General features: G+C 42.8%; 1 protein-coding gene across 5 annotated transcripts in view; it reads right to left on the reverse strand.

Annotated features, from left to right (window-relative positions):
* Window positions 1-882: 882 nt before the first annotated feature.
* Window positions 883-12,637, reverse strand: part of map3k21 (mitogen-activated protein kinase kinase kinase 21) — a 120,049-nt gene continuing 108,294 nt past the window's right edge. For 4 of the 5 annotated variants that reach the window (XM_038816043.1, XM_038816054.1, XM_038816083.1 and 1 more), the window contains 2 exons: window positions 9,192-9,971; window positions 883-7,771 (listed from right to left, as the gene is read on the reverse strand). In XM_038816043.1, coding sequence (XP_038671971.1) covers window positions 7,338-7,771; window positions 9,192-9,971 — 1,214 coding nt within the window. In that variant the 3' untranslated portion in view covers window positions 883-7,337. The remainder of the gene's footprint in view (window positions 7,772-9,191; window positions 9,972-12,637) is intronic. The other variant, XM_038816064.1, reaches the window with a different exon arrangement.

Raw genomic sequence — 12,637 nt, forward strand, 5'->3', positions numbered from 1 at the left:
GAGGGGCGATCTAATAGAAACTTACAAGATAATGAATGGCTTGGATAGGATGGGCGTAGGGAAGTTGTTTCCATTAGCAGGGGAGACTAGGACACGGGGGCACAGCCTTAGAATAAAAGGGAGTCACTTTAGAACAGAGATGAGGAGAAATTTCTTCAGCCAGAGAGTGGTAGGTCTGTGGAATTCATTGCCACAGAGGGCGGTGGAGGCCGGGACGTTGAGTGTCTTTAAGACAGAAATTGATAAATTCTTGATTTCTCGAGGAATTAAGGGCTATGGGGAGAGAGCGGGGAAATGGAGTTGAAATCAACCATGATTGAATGGTGGAGTGGACTCGATGGGCCGAATGGCCTTACTTCCGCTCCTATGTCTTATGGTCTTACATTGGTGGACAGGGTAGAGGAACTTCATAAAGGAATGTTCTCATCACTACATGTTACAATAGTTTGCAGCTGGCAATCTTGTTTATTAAAAAAAAATAAGTACCAAATTAAGGGGCTATTTAGCATAGCCAATCCATCTACACTGCACATCTTTGGGTTGTGGAGGTGAGACCCATTCACACAAATGTGCAAACTCCACACCGACTGTGGGCCAGAGTTGAACCCAGGTCCTTAGTGCTAACCACTGCTACCATCCTGCCCTGGTCCAAGCATTCACATTTAAAAAAAATAGGCAGAATGTGCAAATTCCACATGGACAGTGATCCAGGGCCGGAACTTGAGCCTGGGTCCAGTGCTGCCCTAAACATCGATGTTTTCTAAAGCAACAATTGTGCCCAAGGGTATTCACCCACCATATTTTAAAGTGATCCAAATTAAATAGTCCTGCCCCATGTTTGCTTCTCCACTTACTTGAGCAATTAGAACACAGCACAAAACATTACTGAAAAAGTGTTTTATTAAAACTGATGTGCTTCTTGTGTTGGCCAAAAAGTGCCAAAATTCTCTTTACAGCACAATTATCTCATACAAATATCCTTTTTGCAGAAAGTGATGCAGTGATTTTCCTCAACAGTAGCATGGGTGCCAACTACAACTTAAAATACAAAGACAATTTGTAGCTAAAGAAAATATTCAGTAGTATACACATCCCATTGTAGATTTGTACTGTAACAGTGTTAATACTATTCCAAACAGCACCTGTGATACAAGTAAAACTGATGAGCAGAGCATACTGTCTCATTACATCCATCCCATCTGCACCAACTATTCAGTTTACACAATCTACGTGAAAAAGGAATACTTCAGTCATTGTTTAAATGATGTTTCCTTTAAGGCAAAACACACATGGGCACCTTGACCACAGGTGTATGCAGCTATGTATGTGTTGTATTGCAGAAACCCAACAAGTGACTTACAATACAAATGTAATGGGCTGTTCAATCCAAATATTTTTCCGTTTAAATTTTTGTCAATGTGCAGATTAACTTTTTTTACAGGAAGTTAATCAACATACTCGCACAGTAATATGGCAGCAGAATAGAGAGTCCTTCAATACAATAGTACATTCTACCATTTGGTCTATTACCTAGAGCGGTAACATGCGATAAGCAAAGCTTCACCCAATACATTATCCTTTTCAAGATTGAAAACATTAGTGGCTTTTGGTTCCAACCCACTGCTTTTAATTCAAAATAGCATTTTAAGGCACAGAAACAATGTAGTCATACGTCAACCTTTCACACCAGCCCAGCATCAGGGAGGAGTAACACCCAGAGCAGTTTGCACAATTGTTTTTGTAATTTGAATAAAACTTGTGGTTAATCTTCTAACTTCTCCAGCACAATCAATCAGGACAGCGGATATAATTAAAAATAGGGATTGAAAAAACCCAGCTGTTTGAAAATCAATACATCCAATTCAAAATGGGAAAACCACAGTTACAGGACTGCCTCGCCTCCAACTCAGACACCAATGTAAACATTGATGGGATTTTTTTGTTTTTGAAACCTAATACATTACCATGATGATTTCCAGCCATAACTATCTTCAATTTTTCATACATGTTGTAAACCGATGCATTCAAACATAATTCATTCTATAAAACAAGCTGACTTTAGACTTGACAGCTAGCCAAGTTCTCATATTAATTGCTTTTATGTTAACGTTCCAATGTGGAGTAAGATGGCTTTTAAAATGGAGAATTACACCTTGATATCGTCTGATGGGAGGGAATGGGGAAACAGAAGTCTCATTTCCACAACGGATTATGTTGGAGATAGATGTGTTCTATCCAATACCTGCAAATGAAGAGCAACTTCAAGACACAGGACATTGTAATCCAGTAGTTTTCACTGACTGGAAGTATAATAATAATCTTTTGTCACAAGTATGAAGTTACTGTGAAAAGCCCCTAGTCGCTACATTCTGGCGCCTGTTCGGGTAAGCTGGTACGGGAATTGAACCCGCGCTGCTGGCCTTGTCTGTATTAAAAACCAGATGTCTAGCCCACTGAACAAAGCCAGCAGGACACTCTGCGAGATCTTTTTTGCATTTGGCCAAAACATTACTTAAAAAAAAATTTTTTTGTGTTAAATTTAGTGTACCCAATTCATTTTTTCCAATTACAGGGCAATTTAGCATAGTCAATTCACCTACCCTGCACATCTTTTGGGTTGTGGGGCCAAAACCCACGCAAACGCAGGGGAGAATGTGCAAACTCCACACGGACAGTGACCCAGAGCCGGGATCGAACCTGGGATCTAGGAGTCGTGAGGCAACAGGGCTAACCCACTGCGCCACCGTGCTGCCCTTGGCCAAAACATTACTGGCCAGTGGCCACACTGAAGCCTTCCTGAATTCACATATCTAATAGGCATCAATTACTAATCATCCTTAAATATAGAACCAGGACTTAGGCTGATTTTAAATTGAGGATGACTGGGCTAATGTAATGTCGAAGTAATCTCATGTGGGCATGGTCTCTTCTGAATGAGCTCCATGGGTATTGAGTGCCCTCTAGTATCTTGCATATCTGAGCTTTCAAAATAGATTTTAGACTAATTAAACAGAGCATGTGATAGCCAAGCCCGATAACATGAACACTGCTGGGAAATTCCACAATGGATTTAAATAAAAAGCAAACTGCATTCAACGATTGAAATCAGTTCGCTGAAGCAAAAATAATACTTCCTTTAATATTTCTACCTTACCACGGAAGAAAATTTATAACGGATGGCACAAATCTGTTTATCTCGTAGTTTACACTATGCAAGATTCAAAGAATTAACATTCAATGATTTTAACCTCTGTTTCCCCATTGAATCTGAAAATTAGAGCTATGTGATTCAGAGCATCTTTTCACCCAAAGGGTAGTGTGAATATGGAAGAGCCTCTCTCAAAAGGCTTTGGATCCAGGGGTGGGAAAGAGATCAAGACATGGCTGAAATGGGACCAATTTTTTAGTATTTTATATTGATTTTCAAGGTGATGTTTTGAGGTATAATCAGTCATTATATTAACTAAATTGTGGAAAAGGCTCGAGGGACAGAATGGCCCACTCCTCGTTCCCGTTTTCCTATCATCGAAAGCCTACATTACAAGTAAATAAAAAGAGGTTTGACTTCACCCAAAGTAAACAATGGCACAAACCAGTGATCAAGACTTGTTAATCCATCCAAATGAATGCTTTTCTGCAATGTTTTGTTCCGTCAATACAATTACGAAAATGACAATGATTTTTTTAATTTAAAAAGAGCTTTTATATCAGAACAATAGGTTTAGAAGAGGGAAGCAACATGGGCTATACACGTACTCTGATGCTGTGCTTCTCAAAAAGGACTCCCGCTAGCGTTTGTTGGGATTCAGCATGGACCAAGCCCGCTTGGCAAAATATAAAACAAGTTCTTATTTAATACCTAGGATTTTACATAAATATTATTCAAAGTCTCAAACTGCAGTAAAAATACAACTAAACAAATATATAAAGCAGCATCTTCAAGTGAAAAGACCTTTGACAGATGATTTACATAGTGGTACAAATAGCTTCCTTATTTTACTGAAAAATCATAGAACAAATAAATTGTATGATTCAAGTAAGCAAGAATCAGAATCAGTCTCTGAATGTACAGTAATTAATGTTTTTAAAAATAAACTAAGATTGTATTTGAACAGAGGTAAAAGACGACAATACTCCAAGAACCAGTTATTTAAAAAGCTTAGCTAATTTTAAAATGCACAATAACACTGGCAAGTTGTATCAGTTGGATTACAAGTCAATGTTCCACTTTCTAAATTAAAGTTCTGTACTTATTGGACTTTTAAGCAGGAAAATGACAAATCGCTTGATTGAAAAATAATTCACCCTTGGAAACGTAATCACCACTGGATCCTCTTTCTTTTCCCTGATTATTACTGGCCACTGGCATGTGTACAAAAAAGGATACAACAGCAGATTGCTGCAAAGATGGGCACAATCAGCAAGGTGCTCATATTGGGTTCTTTTTGTCATTTAACTTGTGAGCAACTACAGTATAACCTTTGTTGACCCATTTCAAACAGGAGGAACTCAAATCGCACTGCTGTAACACCATCATTTCATGTTGGGAATATTCAATTGGCTGGCCACATACCTCCACAACAGCCTAAAATGCTTTTTTTTTACTGGAGTGTAAATAGAAATGACCCCCATGCACGGCAGCCAAAATAAAAAAAACAATCACTCACCAAAACAATCTGGGAGAAAGGGGGGTTAGCGGGGTGCAAGTGGGAAGGGAAGATTTCTTTCTGATGGTGCTCAGAACTGCACGCTGTCTAGAACCCTGGCACCAAATAGAGTCTAAAGCAAGCTGGCAGAATGAATCAACTCAGCATATCTAGAGCTGTAAAAGGAGGCTAAAGAAAATTAAGCTGGATCAGCAAATTTATCTGGCTTTACTGACTGTATTGCTGTGATGAAAAATGTCTATCAGCTTACCAGGTTCAGCATAAATCCCACCAATAAAAGACACATTAGTACATGGGGGGAAGCCCCACAAACACTGACAATTTTACGCATTTCAGACTAAGAAGTGATCTAACGTAACAAAATCCAGAGCTTAGCTACAGTTAATACTGAAAACTAAGGATTGGCTTTTGTTTGATACTGTGGAATGTCATAATTCATACCTATAGCTCAGCTCCTGGTTGTGCAAGTTACCCATTTACCGGGAGACAGTAGAAATATCTTCAAGATGTGTTAATGGGACAATTTTTTTTAGAATTATCATTTCACATCACCATATAAACCATACAACTTTGAGGAATTACTGCTTTTAAAAAAAGGACTTGGGGAACGGCAGTTGATTGTAACCTGAAGAATCTAGTTCGGGTTGAGGGACAATAAGGCAAACTGGATTCTGGGAGGCATCTGGAGAGCATTGGATTACAAGTCAGAACAAATTACATACAGTCTGTCAAATCTATGGTTGCTGGCGTGAGAAGCCATGAAAGAAATCAGTGTTCAAACTGGTCGGCAGAGCTGTAAAACTACATCTTCAGCATCCAGACTACATTTTACACACAAACTCATTTTTCAAGGTGGCTTTTGTCACATAGGTTGAGAACTAGCAGCAGAATATTTTACGTGTGCTATTGTGTTTTGCTTTTCCAAGTTCAGTCTGCTTCGTGGGCCACGACAGCCGACACAGTATTGGTTAGGGTAGTAAGGTGGCACACGTGTGTAAACCAAAGGTGAAGTGATCACACTACACAAAAGCTTTCACAGCCACTTATCTCACCCCTCATCAAAACTGAGGAAGCGACCCAAATACAGCTGAATATTAACTAATTCCAGCGTTTCAGTGGCTTTTACTGTGGTTTTCAAAAGGTGAAAAAGAAATTTAAAAATTCCATGGGTGTGGATTTTTATGACCCTATAATTAATGTACATAATCTCGGCTACTATGTTCTGAACTTTAACTTCTAAAAACACAGTGAGCCATTGATCCCGGTCATTATAAATTTAAAAATAGCCCTTTTAAACCTCTTCAGACATAGTTAATAGTTCTCAGAAATTATTCCAGGTTAAACTTCAGGGATCTAAATAGCAACGTCTCAGTATTTAAGTTCATTTAGTGTGCAGCAGATTTTGTTCCAGTTAACGCTCAAACATATGTATTATAAAATATATGCATTATTGCAACTAAACTTTACACAGAATCCCTTTTGTTGGTTTACACAGTGCAAGTTACAGCTTTTATTTGCCCGTCGTCACTCATCCTTTCTTGACAGTGCCAACTCCCTCGACGGGAGGAGTGCAGTTCTATATGCAAGTAACTCCTCTTCAATTACCACACCCAAATTGTCACAATGTGCGTGTGAGCCATCAGTTAGCGTGGGCAGATTGTTTCAATGCAAGGACATGACTTTCTGGTCCACTTCCATCCTCACAAAGGTCGCACTTAATAGCAAAAGTCCACTATGCAGTGACCAGTGCACAGCCAGGGGTGCTACAGTCAAATGTCACTCTGACTGGGATCAGTTAACTCCGTACAGATCAGCGAACAAACCTGGGTCATTATTGGGTTCTGTGGCTGAGCAAGAGGGGAGGAGAGCATCGCCAATTCATTTTAAAAAGGTATTCGCAATCTGTGCAATATGGGTGTTTCCTGCGCCTTTAAGTGTTCACAGAGCATGCACATTTTGTGATAAAAACTACAGCATTTAAATTGAATGGGTAACTGTGTGGAATAACAGTAAAAAGAGATACTATCTCTCTGTCAGGGAGAAACAAAAATCAAGATGGAGAGCCAAAAGAGAACAGAATTTATACCAGCCAATTGAGTGTAAAGTGTTAACATTTTTGGACCACAGTAAAAGGCAATGCATAAAAGATTAATCAAGTTTTTTGTTTTGGAAAATGACCCAAAAAACCAAAGACTTGCAGTTTAAAAATGACCTCAGGTAAAATTTTGTTATGTTCAAAACATTCAAAGTGCAATATACCAAGGGCTACATGCAAAACTGTTCCTCCAGTTCCACATGCAGTAGATTGATCTCGTATTTTCCAGCAACAAAATGCACTTCCTTTCCCAAATCTGAGAGCCAGAACTAGGTGCAGGATAGACAGTCCTTCTGTACCAGTGACCACAAGATCAAATCCAGCTGGGATCCAGGACGAGAGGGCTGGGTGTTAATGAAGAGGACAAAGTCGTGAGATGGTGCTCTTCATCTGTTCTGATCAGATGTGACTCCATGGGCCTACCGTAGAAAAGTGTCACACAATTGCCTAGAAAAGAAATTACATTCTGTTCACATTTATTTCTCCAAACAAGGTTCATTGCATTCATACATTTTTGCTCCCAAGTTTTAAGAAAAGGGAACGTTCGCGTGGTCCAGTCTCCAAGGCAGTGGGTGCTAAGACATAAACTCTCTCGCCAGTTCAAAGCCACTTGGTGTGCTGGGCTTGGATTCACTTCTGCAGAGGGGGACCGTGCCATCCTGGCTTTGGCCTTCCATGTCCATGTCAAGTAGAGAGCAGGCACCAAAGGGCAAACAGGGTTGGCGCTCGGTAGTGGGAAGTATGTCCAAACTCGGCACCGTGGCATCTTCTGAACCTTCTGAGGACTCGTTTTGGCTGATCGACTGAGACACAAGTTGCCACGGGTCTGTCCTGTTTCGGGACAAAGAAGGCCGAGGCCGAGACACCATGTCCCCAGATTTTGGTCTCTCGGGTGTAGCGTCCCTTTTTGGGGTTCTTCGTCTTGCGGACGCTGGATACATGGTTTTAGGATCTGGAAGACGTGGGAACTCTGAGTCTCTACGTGGACTGGAGTCAGAAACTCCGTTAGCTACGGGAAATATAAGAAAAAATAATGGTTTCACAATCATTTGAAAAAATGATTCTGCATCCAAATAAATTTTCCATTTGATTTTTGTCCCTACACCAGACTGGAACATAACCTGGTGTATAATATCCAGAAACAAAAATCATACTGCCCAATAAATAGAACAAATCTAAAAATTCAGGGCCCAATAATCAAGATAGTATTTAAGAGCACCACAGTGTGTCTCTGCCTCCTATGTAATGCAGTGATACTCAATATCATCCATGGATATTTGTGCCCACTTCCCATTTGTGACTCATGTGCTATTCCATATTTCTCTGGCTTCCATTCACTGCCTTGCTACCTTTCGACTCATTCAATATTACTCCCTTTCAATATTCCCATTCAATATTATTCCCTTCTCTTTTTGTGTTCTCCAGAAAATGAAGGCAAAGGTGTGTCTCTTGACAATTTTAATTTTAGGTTCCATTCCATTCCATGGGGCGACACGGCGGCACAGTGGTTAGCACTGCTGCCTCACAGCTCCAGGGACCAGGGATCAATTCCAACCTCAGGTCATTGTCTGTATGGAGTTTGCACTTTCTCCTCGTGTCTGCGTGGGTTTCCTCCGGGTGCTCCGGTTTCCTCCCACAGTCCTAAGATGTGCAGGTTGGGTGGATTGGCCATGCTAAATTGCCCCATAGTGTCCAAAAGATTAGGTGGAGTTACTGGGTTACGGGGGTAGGGTGGAGGTGTGGGCTTAAGTAGGGTGCTTTTTCCAAGGGCCGGTGCAGACTTGATGGGCTGAATGGCCTCCGTTGGCACTGTAAGTTTAATGACCCATGATCTATTCAAGTTAGAGCTCTATTGAAGCACATATAGGGAGGATTTTGAGCCTCTTCCAGTGGGACGGATACACCAGCTGCCAGTTGGTACGAGGCCTATATGTGGGTGGGGAGGAAGAGAAGAGGCTGTGGTGTAGTGCTTTTGTCTCTGGACACGCAATCCAGAGACCCAGAGTCATTCTCTGGGGACCCGGGTTCGAATCCCATTATGGTAGATGGTGAAATTTTAATTCAATAAAACAACGTGGAATTACAAGTCTAAAGATGAAACCATTGTCAATTGTCGTAAAAACCCATCTGGTTCACTAATATCCTTTAGGGAGGGAAATCGATCATCCTTACTGGGTCTGGCCTACATGTGATTCCAGGCTTACAGCATTGTGGTTGACTCTTTAATGCCCTCAGGCATGGGCAACAAATGCAGGCCCAGCCAACAGTGCATCCCATGAATGGATTTAAAAAATCAGGTGTGGAGTGGGGAATTCCAAGTGCAAATCGACATTCGCCTCACTCATGGTGCAGCCTTCCAGGGGAGTGGCCCTGGAGCAAGACATTTGGTTGGGGACTGGGGTCTTTGACAAATAAAAAAAACAACTTACTGGCTGGGCTTCCATCTGATGGCAGCTGGCCATGGTGGGTTATACTGGGATTAGTAGCTCCCTCTGCTGACACCGTACTGGATTCCCTCAGACTCATAAAAACCGGCTCGTCTGTATCCGACAAAGGCGACTGATCCAGATCCTTGTGCACCCCGTTTACAGAACCGTTTGAAGGGTTGTCAGTCAACAATGCTGGTCTGTGGGTGACAGCGTCCGGAGTGAGGGGTGTGTTACAAATGGACGTATCCTCGCTGTCTGACCGGAGCAAGGACCTTGTGGAATTACATTTGGATATGGAAGACATCGACAAGAGGTTAACGGCGTGCGAGTTCAGTGAGGGAATGTTTGTCTCCTCCTTCCTGGAGACTGTCCTATTTGGAGGACTTGTGCTTCTACGGAATCTACTGGTCCTCTGAAAGAGGCCCTCCCTTTTCTTCTTCTCCTCCTTGACCTCAATTTCCTCCGAGACCGGCGATTTATTCACTTCTCGGACATCAAACCCCAAAGCCACAGACGCAAGGAGCACAGCACACCCATACAGTACCATATCAGTCTTCTTCTTCTGCGTTAATCGTTTCAGGCTGTTGGTGGGAGTGACCTGCGGTGTGCTGTTGGCTGAACTGACGGGCGTCACCTCCTCCTGGCTTTCATTGCTACCGTCTCCCTCTCCCTGATGATCTTTACGAAGAGGTAGATCAATATACACCTGACTAGGTAATTTGGACTGCTTTGGTCGGTTTTCATAATCTTCAGCTGCTCGTGACTGTTCAGAAGTGCTCCCTGTAGAGAAAAAAATTAGACAATTCACTACCACAGTCAGCACCTCTTACATCCCAACACTAAAGCTAACGATCAAGAGGGGTCAACAATTAGGTTCCAGTTCTCAGGACACAAGACTTCCATGATACAGCTCACGGTTGGGCGGCACGGTGGTGCAGTGGTTAGCACTGCTGCCTCACAGTGCTGAGGACCCGGGTACGAATCCCAGCCCCAGGTCACTGTCCGTGTGGAGTTTGCACATTCTCCCCGTGTTTGTGTGGGTTTTGCCCCCACAACCCAAAGATGTGCAGGGTAGGTAGATTGGCCACGCTAAATTACCCCTTAATTGGAAAAAAAATAATTGTGTACTCCAAATTTATTAATTTATAATTTTGAAAAAATAATACCGATCTCGGTGATCATTTGGATAATTTTCTTCAGAGAACTGCCCAAATTTGAGGCTGACAATGGGTCTAAATCTATGCTTCCTCCCAGGGAACACAAAATACCATGAAAATTAAACATTCCTTTTCTCAGCTTAAAACATCCACTGTAGTGTGTGAACATTAGCAGCCTTCTATCTGCCTCCCCTAATTGCATCTAAGGTTTATCCAGCCGTACAAACCACATGAAGTAGATTGCTAAGTCTGTGCTGACTTAGCTGATTATAGCCAAGGCTGTTGTAGGAGCACAATTGGTTTCAATGTCCCCGGGCTATGACTGCCTCTTCTGAATGTGGACATTTACATGTCAGCTGAGGAGAAGACCGAGCTTTGTTTTGAATTGCCTCTGCCATGTTGATCAAACAGCCCGGCTGGAGATCTCACCCTCGAGGCTCGGATATGACGAAAGAGATACCAGAGGGTTTCAACGTTCAGATAATCAGATATTCACAAACAGGAGCAGGAAGCCTGTGAGATTTCCCCCGCCCCGAATCTAGTAGCACAACGCCAACCGTATCGCCTCTAACTGAAATCAAGTGGCTCATCACAGACTATGAATGACAACTGCTGCATCATCCTGCCTCCCTCCTTCATGAGTTTTCATTCACAAAGTATCACCCACGGATAGAGCAGCCTCACCTCTGCTTCCCACTCCAGGATTGAACACAAAAACCAAGGCAGCACTAAGGGACAGTTGCACTGTCGGAGGTTTAGCAAAGCCTTTGATATGGGAGACTGATTGAGAAGGTTGGAGCACATGGAATTCTTGGAGACCTGGCGAGATGGATCCAAAACTGGCTTAGTATAGGGTAGTGGTAGAAGGCTGTTTGAGTAACCAGAGGCCTTTGTCCAGCAGCATACCATAGGGATCAGTGCTGAGTTCCTTATATATTTATTTTAAAAAAATAAACAATATGATAGACGGGAATGTGGGGGGGGGGGGGGGGGGGAAGAATGATTGCAGACGACACCGAGGTTGGTAGGGTGAACAGTGAAGAAGAGGGTCACTGGTTACAGGAAGATATAGATGGGTTGGTCAGATGGGCAGAGCAGTGGCCGATGTTATTTAACCCTGATCAGTGCGAAGTGATGCACTTTGGAAGAAGAAATAGGACAAGGGAGTGTGTAATGAATGGCAGGATACCAGGAAGCTCAGAGGAACAGATGGATCTTGGGGTACCTGTTCACAGATCCCCAAACGTGGCAGAGCGGGCGAATAGGGTAGTTACAAAGGCATTTGGGGTAGCACGGTGGCACAGTGGGTAGTATTGCTGCCTCATGGCACCGAGGTCCCAGGTTCGATCCCAGTTCTGGGTCACTGTCCGTGTGGAGTTTGCACATTCTCTCCGTGTTTGCGTGAGTTTCGCCCCCACAGCCCAAAGATGTGCAATGTAGGTGGATTGGCCATGCTAAATTGCCCCTTAATGGGAAAAAAACCTCGAATTGGGTACTCTAAATTTATTTTTAAAAAACGTTAAGAGGCATTTGGGACACTTGCCTTTATCAGTCATGGCATAGAACATAAGAGCAAGGAGGTTATGTTGGAGCTGTACAGAAGGTGGGTTAGACCCAGCTGGAGTACTGTGTGCAGCTCTGGTCACCTCACTATAGGATGGTGCTGATTGCACTGGAGGGGTACAGCGTTATTCACTAGGCTGTTGCCTGATATGGAGCATCTGAGCTATAAAGAGACACTGGTTAGACTTGGATTGTTTTCTTTAGAGCAAAGGCGGCTGAGGGGGGGATATGATTGAGGTATAAGATTATGAGGGGTAAATAGGAAGCAGCTGTTGCCCTTGGTTGAGGGGTCAATTACAAGGGGGCATAGTTTTAGGGTGAGAAGCAGGTGATTGCTAGGAGATTTGAGAAAAGAAAATTCACTCAGGGTGCGAGCATCTGGAATGATCTGCCTGGGAAGGTAGCAGAACCTGGAAAACACAACTTTAAAAAAGCACATGGATGACCACTTGGAATGCCATCACGTTCAAGAATGCAGGACAAATGCTGGGAAGTGAGATTGGCGCGAGAATACGGGTAGTTAGTGTCAGTGCTGACTCAATGGGTCTTTTCTACACTGTGACTCTATGAAGGGGCAATTTATCACGGCCAATCCACCTAACTCGCACATATTTGGACTGTAGGGGAAAACCGGAGCACCCGGAGGAAACCCACAGAGACACTGGGAGAACATGCAAATTCCACACAGACAGTCACCCATGGCCAACTGCCAGGTTTCCTACATTA

This window comes from Scyliorhinus canicula, chromosome 1 (assembly GCF_902713615.1).
Source record: "Scyliorhinus canicula chromosome 1, sScyCan1.1, whole genome shotgun sequence".
Taxonomy (NCBI): domain Eukaryota; kingdom Metazoa; phylum Chordata; class Chondrichthyes; order Carcharhiniformes; family Scyliorhinidae; genus Scyliorhinus; species Scyliorhinus canicula.